Genomic DNA, 24,703 nt, shown 5'->3' with positions numbered 1-24,703 from the left:
TATTTGAAAACGCAAGGTTTGTTTCTAGAAAGTGTTGATTAGTACCTACAAAATACACTTGAGTAATAATAAAGTGATTGTTTTCGTAAATAGTGCTTTATCTAAACAAAGCGAATCCTTTTTGTTTGCTTATTGTCATTGTCAAGGTGCTACTACAATAATTAATAAGCACCAAGTGTGACTCATGCGTGTTAGAAAGACTGCACTACAACGACCATTTAAGGTAATGATTTTGTTAGCTTATCTTCTATAATAGTAGAACGCAGCTGAGGCTAAAAATAAAATATGGTGAATTTTTCATCCAATCCTTTCTTGAAAGCTGCTTTCGGTGATGTTTTTGATAAATCATTGATTTTTGGGGGCGTGGCGCCACTATTCAAGTAGTGGCAGCCATTTTGGAGTACCTCCTTTTACCATTTATGGGCATTTGAGAAAACCGGCTTTTACATTGGTCGAAAACCGTGACTCATTTATTCACTTGAATAATTAAAAAAAAATCTATTTACTTGTCAAACAATCTGTAGACACGTCACAGGTTAAAAGATTTCAAGAAAAGCAGAGTGTCTCTTGAAATAAATTGCTGAAACGTTGTGCCGCAATTTAAGCACCGGGTTTGAAAAAGCGCGTACGTCGTACGCAACAAAAAGTAATTCTGGTGAATCTCCCAAACCTTGCAGAAAGTAACCAACAGCTGGTGCTGCTTTGTAAGAAAACAGGTAAATAAACTTCCAGGATTTACATTAAATTAGGTATTAGCGTTTATTTAGTTATTATTAGTAAATTTGGTGGCGGCGTAGTAATTAATTTCTCTTACGCAGGCGCACTCCTCGCATACCGGCAGATCAACGTCCGCTCTAGACCTCCAAAGCGAAGTAACAGCACACGGCACAGTCGTTTTTAATTCATTACGTCTGGCAGTTCAATATTGTGAAAATTATTGTTCTTCTTAGATAATTCAAAATGGTAAGTGCTTTCCGAAAATGCTACATTCGCACGCTTCTCTCATCATCCGCCTGTTCAACCGTTAGAAAATTTTGACACCGCTAATTTAGCGCTGGCGGCCATGTTAAAGATTTCGCATACATTGCCAAATATAACAATTTTTCATAAAGGCCGTAGGTTTTGCACATTGCCAACACCAAATTCGACCAAACGAAGGAGGTCGGAGAGATTTTTATGCAAAAACTCCACCAAATTGCATGCCTCGCCCATTTACCAATTCGTCAAGTGCATGCATCAACGTGTCTGCAAAGTCTTCTAATAAGTTTGTTAATTCACCACCTAGTTGCATGTTATGATTCATTCTTTTACAATTTCACCGCCAAGGTTATATGAGGAATAAAATATTGTCAATGCACCCGGTTTCACTCATCTACTGGGAGGTTTCACGGATTTATATGGATACGTGACATCCGATATCTTCGGGCCGTTTATTAATTAACTCAAATTGCATAAAACTATAGCGGACGTAAAACGTGATGTCCCATGCTTTACGAAACGCTAAAAATAAGCTCCATGTGACCTCTATAAAAATAGCACATTAATATAACTTTTTACCAAATTTGGAAAACGTAAAACAACAAAAAATGTATCACAACCAGTATCATGGTTTTGTTTATTGAAGCTTATCTCGACGCCAAACTCTGTGACTAACGCCAAAAGTTCACGGCCCTTTTCTTTTGTTGTTGCTAGACAGCAATAACGTAGCCAAATCAATAAAATACTGTGTTGTGCAAAAAATTTGCGCCATTTTGTTAAGCATTATTCGCCGGAAATTATGGACACTTTTAGTACGTGGAAAGATAAGGATTACCACAAAATCTAACGTAAATAGTAACTCATTGGAAATTACTACCAATTTGTGACTGGTGTTTTTTAATGCCAGTACAGTTTATATTTTAATCAATCAAATCATCTAGAAGTATAGATTTCCCAATGAGATTTTTTTTTATATAGTGTTCCATATTCATTTTTAACTGTAAAATTGATATGCACAGTACGATAAACAAATTGTATTTGTACCTTTTACGTTACGATATTCTAAACATTGTGTTGTTTTGAACGCGGTTCACCGTGTTGTACTCGAAGTTTGTTTTTAAATACTCCCGTTTCCCAGTAGTATGCAGAACGTATTGTCTTCGTTGACTAGACATATGAGAAATAAGTTTGAACGAATAATTTGTTTTACTTAAAAAAAAAACTTTATCAAATACATTTGATAGTTAATATTAAGTTCCTGAGATTGTTCTAAAAATTTGCAAGTTGGACAGTGTTTGATTAAGGTTAAAATATTCCAGTAGAAAATCTCCTTTTAAGGTGTTCTATTGTTAATGTCATTGTTGAATTACTCTCGACTAAACTGTATTGTTTTTATTTTGGCTTGTAGGATTATTGAAATTAGTTTTTGTCTGTTCAAGTACTGATTTATCGAAGATTACTCGATTCCGTTTCAAAGTCATAAACGAAATCCAGGAAGATTTTTTTTATTCGCAGATGTTGTGTTTTTAAGATAAGACTCGACATAGAGATATATTTAACTGACAAACAGCGTTATCGAATCTTGACAAAATTTAGTTCAGAGTAAGTACAAATAAAGGAAGTCGGTTATCATTTCTACCGTTTGTTAACATTCATGCCCTTAATATTTCCCAAAAGATGTATTCGTGCCAATTTTGTATTCTTTGAATTTCGTTATATAATTATACCCCGATCAATAGAAGAGAAATTGCAAAAAAAGTGTTGCTGCGTTTTTAGGAAGCTTCTCAACAAGTCGAAAAGCGTTACATGAAATGCAACAAAACTTTCTCCCCTTGTAGATACATATCAATCAAATTATTTAATCATAGTAATATGTCAGATTTTTAATTAAAAAAGCATAGTGTATAATTTTCTGATTATTCTATATATTGTAACTGTAATTGAAAATAATGTATTGGGTTTAACCTCGTTGAGGGCATAAGTACTTGGACGAGGCTTTAAAAGTGAACATAGTTAGTGGCAGCTGTATTATCAAATTGCTAGCGGAGAATCTTAACTCCGGTCCAGGTCGGGCGTTCCGACACCTTAGCTCCGATCCGCGGTCATCTTCGCTCCTTGGGCATGACATTAACTCGCTCCGAGAAATATCTACCCGATTCTAATTACGCTTGTTTAGTGCGGAAACACATTCATTCGTTTTTAAAAATTATTGTAATAATTGTTTATGTGAACAGTATTCGCATTTATGGAGTTATAAAGCACAACATAATGGTTGTATGAAAAAAGTAAAATTTTTTAGGACATAGAAGTCTGGCATTCTCTAACTTCCTTACAATAGGTTCTCTTATCAGTTTGGGTCGGAATTAAGGCGAGGGATTAAGGCACTCCGGGTAACAGATTAACGAGATATGGCCTTGGACCGGAGTTGGTGATCGTCCTTTTTCATTATTAGAATTAAAAATTGTTAAAACTAGCAACCCCACTGCAAATATTACCAAAATAGTAGGAAACTTAAAAATATCAAAAATTTTACATTGAAAGTAAGGTGCTGTAAAAATTAAGTAGGCCAAAGAAAGGTCATCAATAAACGAACTATCATTTTGAAATAAAAAATTGTTTATAAAATAACACCAGTTGCTTTACCGAAAAACCTGTTTATCACTTTTTTGTTGTGGATGTTGAGGAAGCAAAAATCAAGTTGTAGAAAAAATTACGAGGAGATGTCAGTGTCAATTACTGAATATGGTCATTATTTAAATAAAGTAAAACTATCGTTTATCATTATAGATGAATTTAACGAGATCGCAAACTTTTGCTGAAGCAAGTTTTAGATTTTTGTTACTAGTTACTAAAAAAAAAAATACATGAATAGGGAAATACTTGTGGGACCTCATTAATAGTTTTCTTCTTTATTTCTAGGCATCGGGTGTCACCGTTTCTGATGCGTGTAAGACAACGTATGAGGAAATAAAGAAAGACAAGAAGCATCGCTATGTGATCTTTTTCATCAAGGATGAAAGACAAATTGATGTGGAGGTAATAGGAGCTCGGGATGAAGAGTACGACCAATTCCTTCAAAATTTACAAGCAGGAGGAGCGGGAGAATGTCGCTATGGTCTCTATGACTTTGAATACATGCATCAGTGTCAAGGCACATCGGAGTCTTCTAAGAAACAAAAATTGTTCTTAATGTCCTGGTGCCCTGATACCGCCAAAGTTAAGAAGAAGATGTTGTATTCAAGGTTTATTGATCCTTTCTTTTGTTTTTCGTTATTTAAGTGTTGATTTTCTTGCAGCTCATTTGATGCTCTTAAGAAATCATTGGTAGGTGTACAGAAGTACATACAGGCGACGGACCTGTCTGAAGCTAGCCAGGAGGCTGTGGAAGAAAAGCTCAGAGCCACTGACCGTCAGTAACCTGTTGCTATTCTCCTTTAAGTTACGACTGTCTTGTCTACTCAACGCACCGACCTACCAAGGTGTATTATTTATATAAGTATTTGAATATTTAATAAAGCTTCATTTTTAAATTGTATCCAAAGTGTTTTATTACTATTGTATTGTAGTGTATACTGTAAAAACATTGTGTAATTTAATGGTAAATCAATTAAAAATAATTTTCATCCATCGAAAGTATTTTGTGTCAATTACATGATTATACTTTTGGATATGAATTGGCTGCAGTTGCGGGGATCACAGGGAACACACACAGTAATAGATGAAATAATTGAAAATAAACTTTACTCAAGGCACAATCTGCACAAAGAAATCGTACGATGACTGCAACAGATGAGCTACTACAAGATTAAAAGTTTGATATTTGCAGCAATCAGTAACGACTGCCTTCTCAATGGGTGTTCGTTACAGTCGTAGTTTTATTTACAGAAAAATCATTACACCAAATAAAAACATACAAAACATTCATCTAGTATATTGCAATTCGTAACAATTTTTATTGATGTAATAATGAAACCATCTAAAATGAGACTAGTGAAGGCATTTAAACTACTCCACATCTTCTTCCTGCATAGCAGGAGTCGCTTTAACAATTCGAGGAGCCACAGCTGGCAGTCTTTGAATGAGGAGGTGGAAAGCTTGTGGTTGCAAAGTTTGCTGTAAGAGGTTAAGTAAGTCATTTGGTTGTCCGCAAACAGCCACAGCATTTCCAATGTGATCAACGCCGTTTTCCAAGTCACCGACTGCGAGCAATTCCTCACCCAGCTGAATCTCTTGCAAAAAGAATCTTTGGACAGCTTCGTGATCTTTCATGTCTGGGAAAACGGTTGTGCGTTTGGTCGAGGATGCTGCCATTTTTTTGGCTCGTCGTCCTATTAATTACAAAAGAATGACATCAAAGCCTTTTCGTCATGATTAAATCTCATTTCGTGTACTCACGTTCGTGTAGCTTCTTTTTGAATTCAGGGTCGCTGTGTCTTTGGTGATCAAAATATATGCAATATCCTAAAAATAACGTGCCGCAAACTCCAGCTGCTATTCCGAGAGCTACCCTTGACGATAACATTTCCATTTCTTCCCTTCAACTTTAGATTTTACTTCACAAAATGTTCAACACCCCATAACGTTCACACCATGAAGAAATGAAAAAAAATGACAGAAAGCCGATTTTGACAACTACCAGATCACCCGACTCGAACAACATCGGTTACTTTCGACAACAATCTGACCAACAATGAAATATTATTGGTTAGTTGTTTTACTACCTACTTCAAATAATTAGTTCAATGAATGCTTTCAAAATAAATTAATTGTTATGTATTATCATATATAACGTCTAATTTTTCATGTCGTTATTAAAATGTTAATTCTTTATTGTAACAAAATGCAGTGGTCCCTGAATGGTCCTCTTATTACCTGGATTATGCGCACTATTTCTTCGTGTTTAGTAAATTTTATTGATAATTTTGACGTTCGTGATTTGACATTTGACAAGTTAATAAATGTCATGCAGAAGTAAGTAAACAGTTTCCGAAATAATTAAAATCAAAAATCAAACCGTGATAACAACTGTTATTTTTAATAAAGGTGTGGACAACGTCGGACGTGGATTTAATGTAGAAACAAAAAAGTAAAAAATCGTGATCGAGAAAATTGCCGGTGCTCATTGAGCACAGACGTACTTCTGTGTTTATTTAAATACAAACATTTCGTTCTATCGTTAATTACAGAAATAATGGCACATTCATCACAAGGAGTTTACTCACCTCTACCGCAATCAATCAGTGATTCCGACTCAGAAAAAGAATTGCATATGGACGCAGTCTGCCCAAATTATTCAAAGAAAGCAGTCCAGAATGGAGATAGTTTTGATCTTAAGAGAAAATTACATAACAATTCTACCAGCTTTATTCATCTTGGAGATGATTTGCTACAAATCAAACGAGGCCCTCCTAAAATGTCAACTCTTCGTAAAGTAGCTTTCGTCGCATCTATTATTCTATGTCTTTTACCAATAGTAGTATTTTTGTGGTTCTTGCCCTGTTCTGCATCACACACGTGTCCAGTAAAAACAAACAACTGGGAAAACAAGCAAGATGACATTGAATTAAAGGGGGATATTAACTTGGTGCATGGTTTAAATCAAAACAATTTAAATCTTGCAATTCTTTTTCAAGGAGATGTTCGCTCTTCAAAAATTTTAAAGAATGGAGCCATTTCGTTTTTGGGAAACAGTGGAAACGTGGCCTGGTATTTCTGACAAGAGGTTGTTCCTATTAGGTTAGATTGTTCTCTTCTAGATGTAGATGGCAATGGCGTTAGTGACTGTCTATTGCTAGATGAGAGGGGCTTAAAAGCTATTGAAACAATTTCGGGACAAGTTATCTGGCACGCCCATAGTCATGAAGAGAGAACAACTATTAACCGATTAGATTTTCCCACTCAGTTACCAGATTTCAACGGCGATCATGTAAATGAGCTAGTCGCAATTTTCAATAGAAGAACCTTGATGTTAATTTGTGGCAAATCCGGAAAAGCGATCAGCAATGTAATAATAAATAACTGTGATGAGATTTCTGATCTCACAAGCAAAAATAGTCAGCTTCTTTTTACCTGCATAAATGATCGTAGCATTACTACCATGAAAATTGCATTTGCTCTTATGAAGAAACGTTACAATAATGCTTCTTTGCCCATTTTACCAATAAAAACGCAAAATCCACCGGACGATGAAAACACATACACAGTTGAAAACAGAAAGTTAACAGTGAATAATGGAGGAGTTTGTCCAGATTGCCATGCAACTGTTGATTTAGCTGAAGCTAATGCAAAAAAGAAAAAGACTTGGCAATTTAACAATGCTTACATTATGAATCCTAAAGTATTTCATTTTCAAGCCACTCAGTCAAATTTAGATTTGTTTAAAGGCCACATTAATGGTTTTATTCTTAAGATATGGCAATGGCCAGCCACAAACGTAGCTAGTAAAAGAAATTCAAATTATAAATCTGTCAAACGTTCAATATTTTCAAAAAATACAACATATGTTCCAAATGTAATTAGTGAGAGGGTTGTACTTATCACGTTTAATAGTACCAATGTGCATGTAATTAATGCCAGTTTGACTGAAATTAACCAACTATGTTTGCCGTCTGACAAAGAATATGTATGTCAGCCTGACCTGAGAAGCCAAGAAAACTCGATATTAGTAGGTGATTTGGATCAGGATGGAAGTCAAGAACTAATAAGTTATTCAAGTGGTTTTGTTAAAAAAGAAGATTCGGAGGAGTGGTCTTTGGTTTCAAATATAAAAGTCATACGCTTGGAAGCTGAGTTACCAAAGTTATATGAAGAAAAATAAATGTAATTTTAACGTCGACTTTGTAGTCTTTCTAGGAAATATGTGATCAAATTTCACAGTAGATGTTTAATCTTTTGAAACACCAAAGTATTGCTGATTTCATGTCTTCAGTTGATCTGTTGTTAACCTAGATTTTTCTCTAAGCTATGTGTTATTCTCAAGTGTATACTACATAACTAATTTATATGTGCCTGTTTATATTAATACATACTTATATATATATTTGTGAATACTTATCAATATTTAAAGATTGTTATATTTTGTTAGTGTGCAATAAAGTAAAATTCTAAAATGTTGTTATTACTATACTCATCGTCCATAGTTTTTTTATCATTAGAAACATGTTATAAAATGTTATTGCATAATTTAGTTTTTTTTGCGAAAAATTTGAATGCTTAGGGTAAAAATTCAAAGCGGAATAATAAACCGCAAGTACAGAAGTATGCTACTTTATGAAATTTAAACAGCATTTACCGTCAAAATTGTGAGGTGACGTCAATTTTGGTCAGCGTTTTACGAGAGAACATATGTTCTCTGGTTTTACCATCCACACGACATACATAATAATTGGTCGAAAGTTGTTTCGACAGAATTTCCCTCGCTCCTGAAATACAATGAAACATATCCAGCATTTTCGAATGTGCGTACCCTCAAAAGCGTCCGTCATCGTTACTTGTGCCTGTTTAGATTAATGCCTAATAGATTCATCCGCATTCGTGCTACCGTGTTGACCAGTTCACTTAAGTTTATGTTTCCGCGTGTTATTGTTTGCGATAAAAAAAATACATTTAAAAACCACCCCCTTCTGAAGTGTGCATGTTACGCTACTGACTGACAGTCCGTTGTCAGATTCTGATGACTCACCATGTTGAACTTAAAATACTCCATCTCTAACAACCCTTGTCCTTCAACACTAGGTAACAGCAATCTGACATTCAACTGTTGATTTATGATTATACATCGAAAGAATGTCACGTAGAAAATAGTTTGATTTCAATGAGTTTGTGTTCTCAAAACACAGGACTAAAATTATTAATTAAACCACAATGATCAGAGAATGGCGAAGCCGTTTTAATTCAGAGCCGTACACACAGTTTTCGCAGCGCGCTCGAGGTCAAGAGCTCGCTCGAGATTTTCCTCTGTAAAACGTGTTCTTTTGAGGGTTAATAAATCTTTCAATTTAGAACATGAACGATCCACGTCACAACTGGTTGTGGGGCTGTAATTAAAAAATGAGAGGAAATTTTAATATGTATTTTGTTCTAATGTTTGGCTCTGTCATGCCGTCGCAAACTTGATGCAGTGTTTAAACCGGGAGTGCTACTAAACACAGATTCTACTTTCATTTTTAACTTCTTCCCAAATTCACCTGGAAGCCTTTTAAATTGGGTCACAATATTTTGAAATTTTGATAAAGCACCATGCAACTTTAAAGTTTCAGAGTGCAAATAACCTATAGTTTTCGATGAATCTTGACAATTTTGTGCAATGTTAAATATTATAAAAAAATAATATAAAATGCTGCTTCTATTAAAAATGAAATAAAAAAATCAAAATAAGATTCGTAAAAATGAAAAGTATACTGAAAAACCTCCACACAGATATATATAAATAAAAATAAACTAAAATGTCAAACACATTTTTGTTACTAATTTGCTATTTTACAAATGAATACTGCCTCGACTGCGCCACTTCTAAGCGTTTGATGTACAAGGAGTACTCGACGCGTATGTACCAGGTGCGTATTGCACCTGAAGAACGAGCGATAAGACTGCGATCCCAATGCAGTGTAGTCGGCCAACGAATTGATCGACACTGTGCCGCACTGGTCATGTGCATACATGTGGTGGTCCGCAGAGTTCTCAACTCCAAGGTCGCCACCCTTTGGCAATGATAATACTAGTCACAGCACAAAAAAAAAGTAGTCACAGCGTATTGGGTACCAGTGCAAGAAAAAACAAGGACACGTATATCAACTTCGATTGGTGCAGTGAAATACTAAAAATAATTGTATTGTATTCCCAAAATTTTCTGTGAAAATGGAGTGAGCCGTTCCTGATTTAATCAATAAAATAAACTGATTCATTTATTACTTCTTTGACCCACCTGTTTAAGCAAAATTAAAAAATTGGTCTAAAGAGTTTAGACAGTACTTCCCTCGCTGTCGGGAACGTGACGACTGCAAGCCTATTATGTCTTTTTTCGTGTTACATTTTTGCAATTCTTGATTTAATCAATAAAATTAATTGACTCAGGGGCCAATTCCAAGTTGGTGGCGCAAGTCACTGGTGCAGCGCAACTTTATAATGCTAATTTGGGTATCAAATGCTGGTTGCTAGGGGTGACGGAATAAACAAGCGCAATTTTTCGAGATAAATTGCGCCAACTTGCACTGCCTACTAGAGGTGCCGCAACTCCATGGTGCAAATTTCAATGGAAAATTCGAAAAATTGCGCTTGTTTATTCCGTCACCCCTAGCAACCAGCATTTGATACCCAAATTAGCATTATAAAGTTGCGCTGCACCAGTGACTTGCGCCACCAACTTGGAATTGGCCCCTTAGTCATTAATTTATTTCAGACACCCTGTATAAGCCAATCTAAAAAATATTAATGCAGGGATAAATCACAAGTATAAACTCATCACTTATCATTCTTCACACATTTAATCATTTTTGCAGCAAAATTTTGTGGTGGCGTCATGAAATTTTTATGGGGGATGAGCAAATACATTTTGATCAAAATTTTACCATGCTTATGATAAATTTAAAACATCTCCAAGATTTCAAAGCATTCGGTTTTGTAGTTCCTGATTAAATCAAAAAAATAAATTCACGCATTCATTAATTTTTTTGAGTCACCCTGTATACGCAGATCCAAAAAATATGAATGGAATGATAAATCACAACCACAGACTCATCATATTTTGCACATTTAACATAGGATTTATACAGCAAAATTTTGAGGTGACGTCATCAATTTTTTAGGGGGGGATGAGCAAATACATTTTGACCATAAATTTACCATGCTATGATAATTTTAAAACATGTCCAAGATTTCAAAGCATTCGGTTTTGTAGTTCCTGATTAAATCAATAAAATAAATTCACGCATTCATTAATTTTTTTGAGTCACCCTGTATATGCAAATCCAAAAAATATGAATGGAATGATACATTACAAGTACAGACTTATCATATTTTGTACATTTTAGATAGGATTTATTCGGCAAACTTTTGAGCTGACGTCATCAATTTTTTGGGGGGATAAGTAAATATATTTTGATTAAAAATTTATCATGCTTGTCATAACTGTAAACCATCTGCAAGATTTCAAAGCATTCGGTTTTGCAGATTCAAAATTAAATTGCAAAATGTTGTTTCATAATTTTGATTTTTTTTTCAAAAATATGGACGTTTCAGGTAAAAACTCAATTCGGAGTTATAAACTACATGTGTAGGACTATGTTATTTCATACAATTTAAAACCCATTTACTATGCACAATTTTGAACTGATGTCATCGAATTAGTGGTGGGGATGATTAGACAAATTTTGGTTAGCGTTTTACCATCTACATGATATTCCTAATACAAATACAAAATTTCGCAACAATCAGTCCAGTAGTTTCGGAGGTTATCTATCTAATAAAAATCCAGGACGGCAGACAGACGGAAACGGGAGACCTATTTCTTCCTCCTCTAGGGGTCCTGAAAGGCCGAGAAAACGTAAAAGTAGAGAGTCGGCCGACGGACTCGATTACAATACTTCCTTTGCTTACGCTCGGGAAGTAAAAATATGAATACAATGATAAATCACAAGTGTACAAACTCATCATATTTTGCACATTTTGGGTAGAATTTATTCGGCAAAATTTTGAGATGACGTCATCAATTTTTTGGGGGATAAACAGATATGGTTCCATTAACAATTTAACTGTAACTCGTCTGCAAGATTGCAAAGTATTATTTATTTTTTTGAGTCACCCTGTTAAGCAAATCGAAAAAATATGAATCCAACGATAAATAACAAGTATAGACTGATCATATTTTACAATTTTAGATAGAATTTATGGGTCAAAATTTTGAGCTGACGTCATCAATTTTTTGGAGGGGGTAAGTAAATGTATTTTGATTAAAAATTTATCAAGCTTATCATATATGCGAAAATTCAAAGCATTCGATTTTTCCCAGATTCACAATTAAATTGCAGAATGTTTTCTGGGCGTTTCGGGTAAAAATTCAATAGGGAATCATAAACTACATGTGTAGGACTATGTTATTTTATACAATTTAAAACCCATTCAGTATGTGCAATTTTAAAGTGACGTCATCACATTGTTGGTGGGGATGATTAGACAAATTTTGGTTAGCGTTTTAGCATTTACAGGATAGTGGCCAAGCACTCTAACAAATTATTTTTTCGGTAGTGATTTCTGATCGTCTTCTTGAGATTGAAGTTGGTTTTCTATTGGTTAAAAATTAAATTTTCAGCTGTTACTACACATTTGAGTTATTTTTTTTCGATTTTTTTCTTTTTCTTTCGTTAAATGGACAATTATGTATTTATGTGTTTTTTTGGTATTCATGTTCTTATGGTTCGTAATTGGGAACAGTGACGCTTATAGGTTAATAATAATAATAATTACTAACATAAATACAAAATTTGACAACAATCGGCCCAGTACTTTTTAAGATTATCTGTCTAATACAAATCCGGGACGGCAGACAGACGGACAGATGACAGACAGACGGAAACGGGATACTTATTTCTTCTACTCTAGGGGTCATGAATGGTCGAGAAATCGTAAAAGTAGAGGGTCGGCCGACGGACTCGATTACAATATACGAAGGAAGTACTGTAATCGAGTATTCATCAATACACTTAAAAAGATGTAAAACGTTCTTCCTGGCACGTATTTTTGGATTTTTTTGCAACTTATGCGGTTGTCACAAATATTTTTTCACTTTTCTTGGTCAAAGTTCCACATCTTTAAATTTGTGTTTCGTAGTCTTGAATTTACTAATAACCAAAAAACGAAATTATGTAGTAAATTGAGTTTTTTAAATTCACGTATACCGTAGAGGCTTATTCGCAGCGACGCTGGATTATATCTACACATACACATATATTATATTTATCAGTTTTTTTTATCATTTTAGCTGCTATCATTTAACCCTTTGCTATCAGATGAACACATATGTTACATTAACCCTCACACGTATACGAAAGATACAGCCTCTTATTAATTGTTCCGTAATAAATTTTATTATTACAATCGTTCCCACGCACCATATGTCTGTTGGCATATGGTGAGATATGTCAACAATATCGGCACCCAGTATTACATTATCTATCTGCACTTGATACCTCAAACCTGTTCAATTAAGTGGAAAATCAAAAAGTAAACAAAAACCATGATAAGACCGCGACGGCCTTATATAAAAGGATTTCTGGGACCAGCTATGGACTATTGTAATAATTTTATTGTATGTAATGGACACGTCTGATAAAAATTGTGAAAGAAAAGAGGTGAAATCTAGAGTATACAAAGTGAAGTTACGACGATCTAAAGCGAATGCCCGAGAGAGGAATAGGATGCATGGATTAAATGCTGCCCTAGACAGATTAAGAAAGTAGGAATTTCAGCTCAATTATTTTGATGTAGACTTAAAATTAATGTTTTGAATCATTTATTTAAAATATATGAATTCGATTACAAATTGTAATGTTAATTTAGTGTGTATTTCAGCCGAATGCCAATTCAACAAACTCATTCTGACTTAAATTCTGCTCCACAAAAACTTTCTAAAATCGAAACATTACGATTAGCAAGAAACTACATTTTAGCTATGTCTCAAACACTTCAGGAAGGTAGACCGATGGAGCTGACACGGTTTATAAAGATTTTAAGCAGAGATTTGAGTCAAACCACTGCAAATCTACTAACAGGAACTTTAATGGGAAATGGAAGCAACCATTTAAATTATCGAAGAATTTTTTTGCCTGAGAACGATACTGCTGCTTGCCTTTATCAAGATCGTTATAGCAATAACAATTACAACAGCAATAATTATCCACAAACTTATATAAACAATAACTATTACAATTCATACTGGTCTAGTTATAGGTTGGAATGTGAACCGAACGCGAATAGCAGGAACATTAACAATATCAGGTACTGGGAAAACAACCACGTATTTAACGAACACTGTTTGTATAACATATATTAGCGAGGTGAATTTATGTACAACACTGCCGTCGTAAAAATTATAAAAAAGATAAAATTTATTATTTTTTCTATTTTATTAAAAACATACAATCATCATATCTCTTTTATTCATATTATAACTTTCAATCATAATCTGAAGATGGAAGTGTCCACAATTTCCAATTTAAATGTAGTTCCATACATCGCAAAATCCTAAAAGGTATCGTTAAATATAATGTTAAGTGTCAATACAAAACGGTCACTACCACCTTGTTTTGGAACGAATTTTCTCAGGATGAAGATATTATTCACATTAATATAGTAAAAAATTTCAGGTTTTTACCTTATTCAGCTTCATCTTCATTCCCATCACACTCTTCTTCCTCAATACCATTGTCCCCTTCCTCTTCGTCATTAACATGTTCTTCTTCTTCGTCGTATTCATCGTCTGATTCTCCATTGTGGGACTTCAGTTGACTTTTTCCTGATTCAATTTCCATATTTCCAGCGTCAGCTGAAAAAATTATTTGCTCTAGTTCTTCAGGTGCGGTTGCTAATGCAATTTTCTTAATTTTGTAATGTAGTTCTCTAACTGAATCGTCTCTTTCGTCTTCGCTGTCAGTTAAAACGACATAATCGGTTGTATTTTCTTCAATATCACTGAAATGTATTTCTTCCTTCAAACAGTCAATGTTACAGTCGGATGTTACGATGTCATCAAGTTTTGTAACTTCGAGAGTATCGTCCGTAGTTTTTTTATACTTTTTATCAAAATGTCGTCGTTTCATTGGTATGTCACAGTAGGGACAAAATATTGGATAATATTCTTTGTCCATGTCTTTACTAACTACACATTTGCAAAATGGGCACTTGTAACCAGGTGTTATGTGAAGAGGCATCAACGATATGGCACATCTACTGTCCAGATGGTATGGCACACAAGAAGTTCCTATTATCTGTGTGAAAATTAAGGAAGTTTTCAAAAATCTTTGTATAAGTAAAAATCAGTGCATGTGTTTACGTTAAATCAAAGTTGTGAATTTTCTTGATATTCAAATTCGTGCTTGCAACAATTAAACGGATACTGGAATCAGTCGTTTTTATGTTGTTTTTTTTTTTGCTGTCTTTCCCATTCCCCCTCGCGAGGAGCCGACAGTGAAAAAGACACCTTGCTTCCAAATTATTTGACAACCATTCAAAGTTTCCTTAAAATTCATTCATCTACTCATGCGCACTTGAGTGATTTGGGGAGATCGCTCCGGTAGTTGTGTGCGGTTATACTGCGAATGAGCGGAAATTCTGAACTAAATTAGTCACCTCTGAAGTTGTGTCACTACGAAAATTTTAAAAACTGTTTACCTCTGGTATTAGATTAGTTTTGTATTAAGCGAGGAAATATTTAGAAAATGATCAATTCTAGTAATCCTTTATGGTGTTGCAAGTAGTTGAATATCACAGAAATTTGACTAATTGTTTTTTTAACGTAATCTTGCATAATCAAGAAAAAAAAGGATATTTTCTCCACACCATAAACATTGAGGCATAGGCGGGTATTGTAATTCATTTGCTATTTTCATAACGTTGTACATTTCATCCACAAATACTTCTCCTAAATTCGCCTTTGTTAGTACATCTGTAACAACCATTTCCTTCAAAAAGAAATTAAGGAGGTCTAAACTTTGCATCTGAAATAATGAAAGTTTTTTTTCAGAAAAATAAACATTCAGTAATTTAGTCATCCTTTGAACGGCTAATTTTATGTCTACTGCATAGTTTAGAAGTACATAAGCTTTGATATGGTACTCTTCTACTCGTGCAATCATTGGATAGATTTTTTCAGAAAGTTTCGAAATCCACCTCAATATTTTTAGCTTCAGCAACGGCAAGGTGTCATAGTTCAAGTTGGGATCGATACCTTTCCAAGGAAATACTTTTTCTTGTAGACAAGTAACCCTAAAACATTACAGATAAATAAATAAATACCCTCCATTGTGAATGGTGCAAAAAATAGTCTTAATTTTCATATTAAAGAATTATGGTAAACAGGCAGGTATTTATTTATTGTAGCAAGGGTTAAAATGTCCGAGTTATATTCACAATTTCTAAAGTGTAGTTAAGTAAATTAAACAGATTTGATTAGTGTTTAATTTTAGACAGCATTAGTTATTTTTACTATCCGAGTTTAAACAACATTAAACTACACTTCAAAGTACCTTCAACCTATATACATCGCATTGCAGTATTTTCAGTACTGTAAAAAAATCGATGAGTTACAAGATATTCAAACTGGTTTAATTTTGTTTAAAAACATGTATCTGATTATTATTATTATTTTGAAAAATACTACGCATCATTTTCTATGGCCTACAAACTAATGGAGTAATACTTTATTTACAAACCAGGTTTGGGGAAAACTTTTTTTGGTACACACCATATTTGAGTATTTTATGGATTATAAATCTATGATAAACTCTGACAATGGAAGTTTTTCTTACCTTAAAGTTTCAAAGCAGTCCCAATAGTCTCTTATAGTCGTAGCTGATATATTCATAAGTGTTTCAAATGGATCTTTTGATTTATTCTTGAGAATGAAAAAGTTGACGAAATTCTTTCCTTTGCTGACATCTTTTAAATGACAAGGATATGAAAGAACTCCCAAAAAAACTTTGTTTGGAGATAACAGGAACCCATGTGTTCGATATTTGTTAGTATCAAAGTCAAGCTGTATAAATTTTTCCGAAAAACAGATTTCATTATTCGATAATGAAAATTCTATTTGCTTCATCTGGCCACACACACTAAGAACCAATAATATATTTTTTTCATAGTGTAACACTCCTGAAACAATTACCCAGGTAGAATACTCGTATATTACATAATTTGATTAAAAATAAATTCGTAACATTTTGTTCATTAATAAATACTCCTAATATTTATTCATTTATCTATCAAATACATGTCCATTCTTCTTCCATATATTAAAAAAAAGTATCCTTGTATTTCTGTCCAAATTTACAGGGTACATCAAAAAGTGACGCATTAATTGGCTGTTTATTTTTAGCAACCTTTAAATTTTAACACATACTGATACGGAATTGGGCCTAAAGAGTGTTTATTGAGTAAAGAAAAAATTATTTTTAAAATCCTTGGGCCCAATTTAGAAGGATACTAGTATCTGCTAAGGAAAGATTGATTTTGGTAGATAACATACCCTCTAAGAAAATAAAGGATGGGTGGGAGGGACTAGTAAAAAACATTCGTATCTTAGCAAGTACTAGCCCCGCCCACCCGCCCTCTCTTTATTGGAAGGTATGTAATTTGCCAAAATCAGTCTTATCTTAGCAAGTACTAGCCCCACCCACTCTACTCAGTCTAACGACTAATTTTATTTTTCTTAGTATACGATCATTTATTTCATTCAAATCGGATAAAAGCAATCATTGAAAAGGAGACAGGGTGGGTGGGCGGGGCTAATATTTGCTAAGATAAGATTGATTTTGGTAAATGACATACCCTCTAAGAAAATAAAGGATGGGTGGGAGGGACTAGTAAAAATTATTCGTATCTTAGCAAGTACCAGCCCCGCCCACCCACCCTCTTCTCATTTTAAAGAGTAATTTTATTTCTGTTCAATATAAAATCATTTATTTCATTCAAATCGGATAAAAGCAATCACTGAAAAGGAGACAGGGTGGGTGGGTGGAGCTAATATTTGCTAAGATAAGATTGATTTTGGTAAATTCCATACCCTCTAAGAAAATAAAGGATGGGTAGGAGGGACTAGTAAAAAACATTCGTATCTTAGCAAGTACTAGCCCCGCCCACCCGCCCTCTCTTTATTGGAAGGTATGTAATTTGCCAAAATCAGTCTTATCTTAGCAAGTACTAGCCCCACCCACTCTACTCAGTCTAACGACTAATTTTATTTTTCTTAGTATACGATCATTTATTTCATTCAAATCGGATAAAAGCAATCATTGAAAAGGAGACAGGGTGGGTGGGCGGGGCTAATATTTGCTAAGATAAGATTGATTTTGGTAAATGACATACCTTCTAAGAAAATAAAGGATGGGTGGGAGGGACTAGTAAAAATTATTCGTATCTTAGCAAGTACCAGCCCCGCCCACCCACCCTCTTCTCATTTTAAAGAGTAATTTTATTTCTGTTCAATATAAAATCATTTATTTCATTCAAATCGGATAAAAGCAATCACTGAAAAGGAGACAGGGTGGGTGGGTGGAGCTAATATTTGCTAAGATAAGATTGATTTTGGTAAATTCCATACCCTCTAAGAAAATAAAGGATGGGTAGGAGGGACTAGTAAAAATCATTCGTAACTTAACAAGTGCTAGCCCCGCCCACCCACCCTCTCTTTTCTTGGAAGGTATGTCATTTGCCAAAATCAGTCTTATCGTAGCGAGTACTAGCCCCACCCACTCTTCTCATTCTAACGACTAATACTTCACCATATTTTAATTTGCTACTTAGCGTTGGGTACATGATATGCTTTCACCATCATTTTCTTCATTTTGTAATAAGTACACTTAAAATAAAAAATAATAAAATAAACTTAAAAATTGTTGAAAATGAATCTATCAGTAGCTGAAAAATTTCACCTTTTTAAATCCATCTGTCTAAATCGATATTTTGATTTTTTAAGTGAACGTGAGTGAAACTTGACGTATACTAAAATTTTTGTTTATTTGTTTTTCTCGAACTTAAACTTGTGAACTTCATAATGTGCGCCAATTTTTTGATCACCTGTATATTTTACGTTTAAAATGTTTTTAGAACATTTCATAACAGCAACTTTTTTATAAACATGGACATTAAAGGTCAAACTTAAAATAATTGACGCATTAACGATATCTTATAAAAAAATTGGTCTAAAGAGTTTAGACAGTACTTCCCTCGCTGTTGGAATCGTGACGACTGCATGTCTATTATGTTTTTTTGTTGCACATTTAAGATAGCATTTATTCAGCAAAATTTTGAGGTGACGTCATCAATTTTTTAGGAGGGGCGGAGCAAATACATTTTGACTAAAAATTTACTATGCCTATGATAACTTTAAAACATCTCCAAGATTTCAAAGCATTCGGTTTTGTAGTTCCTGATTAAATCAATAAAATAAATTCACGCATTCATTAATTTTTTTGAGTCACCCTGTATATCCGAATTAAAGAAATATGAATGGAATGATAAATCACAAGTACAGACTCATCATATATTTTGTACATTTTAGATAGGGTTTATTCAGCAACATTTTGGGGTGACGTCATCAACTTTTTAGGGGGAATGAGAAAATCTATTTTGGTAAAAAATTTACCATGCTTATAAAAACTTTAAAATATCTCCAAGACTTCAAAGCATTTGGTTTTGTAGTTTCCGATTTAATCAATAAAATACATTGACGTATCCATTAATTTTTTTGAGTCACCCTGCATATCCAAATCCAGAAAATATGAACGGAAAGATAAATCACAAGAACAGACTCATCATATTTTGTACATTTTAGATAAGATTTATTTGGCAAACTTTTAAGCTGACGTCATCAATTTTTTGGAGGGGATAAGTAATTATATTGTGATCAAAATTTTATCATGCTTATCATAACTGTAAACCATCTACAAGATTTCAAAGCATTCGGTTTTGTAGATTCCAAATTAAATGTCCAAATGTATGTTTCCTAATTTTCATTTTTTTTCCAAAAATCTGGACGTTTCGGGTAAAATCTCAATTCGGAGTCCTAAACTACATGTGTAAGACTATGTTATTTGATACAATTTAAAACTCAATTATTATGTATAATTTTGAAATGACGTCATCACATTAGTGGTGGGGATGATTAGACAAATTTTGGTTAGCGTTTTACCATCTAGATGATATACCTAATATAAATACAAAATTTGACAACAATCGGCCCAGTACTTTCGGAGATTATCTGTCTAATAAAAATCCGGGACGGCAGACAGACGGAAACGGGAGACCTACTTCTTCCTCTAGGGGTCATGATAGGTTGAGAAAATGCAAAAGTACAGAGTCGGCCGACGGACTCGATCACAATACTTCCTTTGCTTACGCTCGGGAAGTAAAAATAGTTAAAGCAAAAAACTATCGCCTCTTTATAATTAATCTTTTTTTGATGTGGATGTACCACCAGTATCTGCGCTGAAGCAATTTCCATTAATAATTTATTTATCTGAAGCAAGCCTAATGAAGGAGTTTTTAAACCGTTTAAGCTACTATACTGCGCTTTAGTATATCTAATTCACAAGAACAACTCAATATCTTAAATATTACGGGCACAACAGTTTTTTTAATGTTTTTTCAGATACATAATCTATATTGTAAAAAAAATTACCTGTTATGTATAAATTGCCTACTTGTATCAGCTTTCCTTCAATTACGTCGCCATACTCATTTATTGCATATATTTGAAAGTAATTTTGTTTGACTGCAATCAAGTATGTTACATTTTGATGATTCAAAATGCAAATTTTATCCACTTTTAAATCATTTTCTGCATTAAAAACCACTTCTTCACTGAATTTGATTTTATCAGTGGATAATTTTGATACAGATACAGCACAAATGTGCCCATTTACATCTCCAATAGATAACCCTCCAGCTAAAAATAATATTAAAATAATTACAAGAGTAGTTGTCTATCATTACCGTCTGATTTTCTGCAGAACCAATGAAGGGAGGTGATTTTTTTCATTTTAGTGTGGTACCTTTCTAAGAATTGTAGTTTTGACTCATAGACCTCACTTGCTTTGCGCTCAACAAATCTCCACACAGTTATTGAACCATCTTGATGGCCAACAAACAAAACACAACATGCCTTTCTATCTTTAAGAATTACATGACTCCATGTAAAAGCTGGAAAAAAAGTTTGACAAGAAAGTTTTGGTTTTTTTACTGTTTCACTTACCAGTTGGTGTAACTTGTTCAATTCTTTTTTTTAATTCTATTAATTTACATTCAGGGCTCGCACCATCTACCCTTTTCCATGTTCGTCTATAATACTCTGAAATATCTTTAGCAAAATTCGCAACTCTTATAAAACTGCTGATTTCATTCTCATCAATAGCTTCTACATAAATTTCAATGTTATTTAAGCTGGTTAAAATAGCTAATGCACAATCTGTCTTCTCGACAATTCCTCGAGGTGACCACATTGCATACACAGGTGCAGCAGCGATAGGTGTTGTGTTGATTGCATTTCCACAAAGACCTACATCTAATACCGTTTCATACAAACTGTTGCGATTTAAATCGTTAATAAATGATGACAAATCAATATCCACATTTTCGCAAATACTCGTATCTGACAATTTTACTAGATCTTTCTTAAATGAAAATCTGGGAAATATGTTGTCCATACACCCTTTTAATGTTAAGATGCACACACCGTTTTCTAATAACAGAAATATTTTGCCATCTTCTGAATACTCGCAGGCAAAATTAGTTGAAACGCGATTGTTTAACTGTATGTGATCCAAACTTTTCACTTGCACACTCATGTTTAATAGATCACTCTAATAATTCACACTTTATTTCCGAATATGTTACATGTTTTTATAAACACACTTCGTTTATAGGTTATTGTAAACCATTTGTAAACATCACGGTAAACATATGATCCAAAATAATGACAGAATGCAGTGTTGCCAACTCGGGGGATTTTCCGTGAAATTTAGGGGAGTGTTTTGGATTTCGGGAAAATCTAGGGGCAAAACTTCTTTAGGGGATTTTTTAGGGGTTTTTGTAAACATCCAGGCCTGAACACAATAAAATGTGTTGACCGATAATAGGATTTTGAATTGTAAACGTGGATTTTAGCAATTTATTTTAGTAACTTGTGGTGACCGAATTTAAATTAAAATTTTCGCGCTCAAATTAATTAACAGCGGCACGAAATCACATTTGAATAATTTGAATTCGAGAAAGAAAAAAAAAGAATTCAAATCATAAATCGTTAAACATAGGCAACCAGGTGTACAGCAGCGCTTGCTGGATAGTTGGACAATTAGTAGCGCTAGGGATTTTAGTTAGAGGGTTGGTGGTTAGATAGAGGGCGGCATGGCGGAGCGTCAGTTTGAATGTGTTTTTGTGAATGTAAACACGTGGTAAGAGCTAGTTTAAATTAGTTGGTTTGATAGTTAATAAAAGGGAGGAAGCCTTTGTTTAACGACAATCAATCGTAACTTCTGTGACGACACAGTTTTCCCCAATCCGCGCGGCTAATTCTTGCGGTTTTTAATCGAAAAAAACCAATCCAGTTAGTTTTTCTTAATCGTCAGCTAGTGCTAACACAATTTAACAATCAGGATTATTTAAATAAATCACTTGCTAGAAGATTTCATGAAATTCACTTTGTCAGGAAAATACCTTTGTTGTTTAATTACGAATGAGTTTCTGGATGCATATGCGTAAGTGTTACATAACACTTCATAATTCTTCACACAAGTGTGTTAATAGTTAATTTACGGCAGTTAAACTAATTCATACCGCGAACTGGCGGATTTCTTCCTTTAGGTGGTTATCATCGTTATCATTATCGCATCACTGGGGCATGTCCTCGCAACGTTAAAGATTGATTACATTATCGAGGCTTGTCTTCGCAACGCTGAAGACTGATTACATCATCGAGGCTTGCCCTCACAACTCTACAGATTGATTACTTCATCGAGGCATGCCCTCACAACGCTACAGATTGATTACTTCATCGAGACATCCCTCACAACGCTACAGATTGATTACTTCATCGAGGCATATCCTCGCAACGCTAGGGATTAATAACACCATCGAGGTATTCCCTCACAACGATAAAAAAAATACATCACCGAGACGCTTTTCCTCGCAACGATGATTGGATATTTTTGTGTTTATTTATTATGTGTTTTGTTGGGGTAACCAGTTCGCGGTATGCTAAACTCTCAAAGTAAATTGTTTTTAAGTAACAATCACTTGGATTATGACATAATTTGACCTAATGTAAACTCTTTGTTTGAATCGTTGATAAAGTGTGGCAATTATTAATCTCGTGTAGATTTTGTTAACTTTGCAATATTTTACCTCATACAATATTTCTCAATCTCACAGTTTTAATTTCAATAATTTTCTTTGTTGTATAATTTTCAATGAACGTAAATTTCATGCTCTGCGCACAATATTTTTACAATTTTTATTTACACAAGTTTATTTCACTCCAGATATTTTGTTTTTATAAATCTTTGCTAGTTTTGTTTTGTAAATATTTTGTTGATGAATGTTTCTATCGTATAAATTATTTGATGTTCAATTTTTATTTCACATAAGAATTATATTGTTGTTTAAAATTTTGCAAGATTGTATGGCGAATTTAAATGTTGTTTATTGCTCTTTTGAAACTTTAACACCTGTTCAGTTGTTGTTAATATCAAAGTTATAAGAGACTGAACATTTAAACTGGAACTGAGGTTAAATAACACAAAAAACGTGACAGAAGCGAAGTGCGATCGTAATGGCCTAGTTTCGGACGGCATGTTCGTCATGGAGATGTGTCGTGTGGGTAGGTTTGCTGTAGATAGAATCGCCGTCAAGGAGGGAGAACAGCCCCGACCGGTAGCCCCAAACTTCGCTTGTGCTAGAATGCCTCAGGGGTACTTTTGTTGTGCTCCTATTAACTGCCGCAACTTTAAAATTTGACGCAACACGCCTGTAATAACTTGTGCATTTGCATCCAGTTACTTTAATTCAGATTTTGCTTTGTTTTATTAAATTTGTGATATTCAAATATTTGCATTGATTCCAAACAGATGTATAGGATTTTGTGTTTGTTCGGTTTTCATATGTGTATGTCTGTCAATTCGCGAGTGTCTTTTCTTTCATATTTTTAAGGTGTTTCATTTGAAATGTAAAATGTCCGTGAATATACGATGGGGGGTTTTGGGGCTGAGGAGTGAATACTCGCAGCTTCTTTCCTCCTGAGAAGGGTGCCATTTTAGCCCCTCCAGAAAATTTTTGTCTATTATTTCTTGCGCTCTCTACTCGCACGTAGTGTATACTCATTTGTATGAAAGAACGCCTTCCCGCCACTTAAAAAAAAAACACAACGTAGGTTCCCATTTATTAGACGCTCACAGCCAAGGCCAAACTTTGAAATTTTGAAATTTTCACAGGTTTTTCAAGCTTTTTCAAGGTCTACAAACTACATAAGCTCACTCACTACTCAATATTGATTTACGGAGATTAACCTAAACTGTTGGCGAAGAAATAATTCATGTCTGTGACACTATAGAGTTTTAAAATTCAAATGTCAACTTTGATGACAATTATTAGCAGGTTGACAACCTAAGAAAGGTGAAGTTACTGTTATGCCGTTACCAACATAATTTTTTTCTTGATTTTTTTCATTTTGTGTTACAAGCGTTTATTGTTATTTGCAATTTTACAAACTTTAAAACTGTCGAAAGAAATCATTTTTTACAAGCCACGTTAATTGGGTTTGTAGTTATGTAGGTTACGATACCTTAATTTTTAGATATTTTGTTAATATTTTTGTTACCACAAAGGTGATTATTTATTAATAATAAAAAACCAAGATAAAAGTAAAACTTTTATCTATTAGTAAATGTTTACAGAACAGTTGCCACTTTACACTCCTGAGAAAAAAGTGTGGCGTGTAGCTTTCTCTTTTAAGCAAGGTACAAAC

The 24,703-nt window shown here is 34.0% G+C and overlaps 4 protein-coding genes and 1 long non-coding RNA gene across 6 annotated transcripts; 3 read left to right on the top strand and 2 right to left on the bottom strand.

Annotated features, from left to right (window-relative positions):
• Positions 1–494: 494 nt before the first annotated feature.
• Positions 495–4,513, top strand: LOC135143363 (cofilin/actin-depolymerizing factor homolog). Its single transcript, XM_064075219.1, has 4 exons — positions 495–716; positions 819–963; positions 3,898–4,220; positions 4,275–4,513. The coding sequence occupies exons 2-4, from the start codon at positions 961–963 to the stop codon at positions 4,393–4,395; spliced, it is 447 nt and encodes a 148-aa protein (XP_063931289.1). The 5' UTR covers positions 495–716; positions 819–960; the 3' UTR covers positions 4,396–4,513.
• Positions 4,514–4,702: 189 nt separating this feature from the next.
• On the bottom strand, positions 4,703–5,602 carry LOC135143362 (mitochondrial import receptor subunit TOM20 homolog). Its single transcript, XM_064075218.1, has 2 exons — positions 5,374–5,602; positions 4,703–5,306 (listed from the first exon to the last, which is right to left on the bottom strand). Exons 1-2 carry the CDS (start codon positions 5,504–5,506, stop codon positions 4,984–4,986), a joined length of 456 nt encoding a protein of 151 aa, XP_063931288.1. The 5' UTR covers positions 5,507–5,602; the 3' UTR covers positions 4,703–4,983.
• A 299-nt stretch (positions 5,603–5,901) lies between these two features.
• LOC135143360 (uncharacterized) lies at positions 5,902–8,087 on the top strand. Its single transcript, XM_064075217.1, is given in 1 exon segment — positions 5,902–8,087. A coding segment is annotated over 1 exon segment (1,626 nt). The 5' UTR covers positions 5,902–6,169; the 3' UTR covers positions 7,796–8,087.
• A 5,081-nt stretch (positions 8,088–13,168) lies between these two features.
• On the top strand, positions 13,169–14,081 carry LOC135143162 (uncharacterized). Its single transcript, XR_010282702.1, has 2 exons — positions 13,169–13,426; positions 13,543–14,081. It is a non-coding gene; the product is annotated as an uncharacterized LOC135143162 (long non-coding RNA).
• On the bottom strand, positions 14,073–21,640 carry LOC135143161 (uncharacterized). 2 transcript variants are annotated; one of them, XM_064075026.1, is made up of 7 exons: positions 20,939–21,640; positions 20,680–20,886; positions 20,366–20,632; positions 16,497–16,839; positions 15,518–15,954; positions 14,345–14,959; positions 14,073–14,214 (listed from the first exon to the last, which is right to left on the bottom strand). In XM_064075026.1, the coding sequence occupies exons 1-6, from the start codon at positions 21,528–21,530 to the stop codon at positions 14,346–14,348; spliced, it is 2,460 nt and encodes an 819-aa protein (XP_063931096.1). In that variant the 5' UTR covers positions 21,531–21,640; the 3' UTR covers positions 14,073–14,214; position 14,345. The 2 variants fall into 2 exon arrangements, with proteins under 2 accessions (XP_063931096.1, XP_063931094.1); XM_064075024.1 differs by having other exon boundaries at positions 14,073–14,959.
• Between the last annotated feature and the right edge of the window lie 3,063 nt (positions 21,641–24,703).

This window comes from Zophobas morio, unplaced genomic scaffold (genome assembly GCF_036711695.1).
Source record: "Zophobas morio isolate AGI-343-1 ecotype UQ-CSIRO unplaced genomic scaffold, CSIRO_AGI_Zmor_V1 ptg000058l, whole genome shotgun sequence".
In the NCBI taxonomy this organism is placed as follows: domain Eukaryota; kingdom Metazoa; phylum Arthropoda; class Insecta; order Coleoptera; family Tenebrionidae; genus Zophobas; species Zophobas morio.
The sequence above is the reverse complement of the archived record's forward strand: the minus strand, read 5'-3'. Positions and strand labels throughout refer to the sequence as shown.

What these genes read in the sequence shown, in the direction of transcription:
- LOC135143363 (XM_064075219.1), top strand. An exon ending in AAGAAGATGTTGTATTCAAG is followed by an intron (nt 4,221 to 4,274) that starts GTTTATTGATCC and finishes ATTTTCTTGCAG; the next exon opens with CTCATTTGATGCTCTTAAGA.
- LOC135143362 (XM_064075218.1), bottom strand. Translation starts at nt 5,506, where the DNA reads ATGGAAATGTTATCGTCAAGGGTAGCTCTCGGAATAGCAGCTGGAGTT. An exon ending in CAAAAAGAAGCTACACGAAC is followed by an intron (nt 5,307 to 5,373) that starts GTGAGTACACGA and finishes TGTAATTAATAG; the next exon opens with GACGACGAGCCAAAAAAATG.
- LOC135143161 (XM_064075024.1), bottom strand. Translation starts at nt 21,530, where the DNA reads ATGAGTGTGCAAGTGAAAAGTTTGGATCACATACAGTTAAACAATCGC. An exon ending in AGGCAATTTATACATAACAG is followed by an intron (nt 16,840 to 20,365) that starts GTAATTTTTTTT and finishes TAATTGTTTCAG; the next exon opens with GAGTGTTACACTATGAAAAA. An exon ending in GACTGCTTTGAAACTTTAAG is followed by an intron (nt 15,955 to 16,496) that starts GTAAGAAAAACT and finishes GTAATGTTTTAG; the next exon opens with GGTTACTTGTCTACAAGAAA.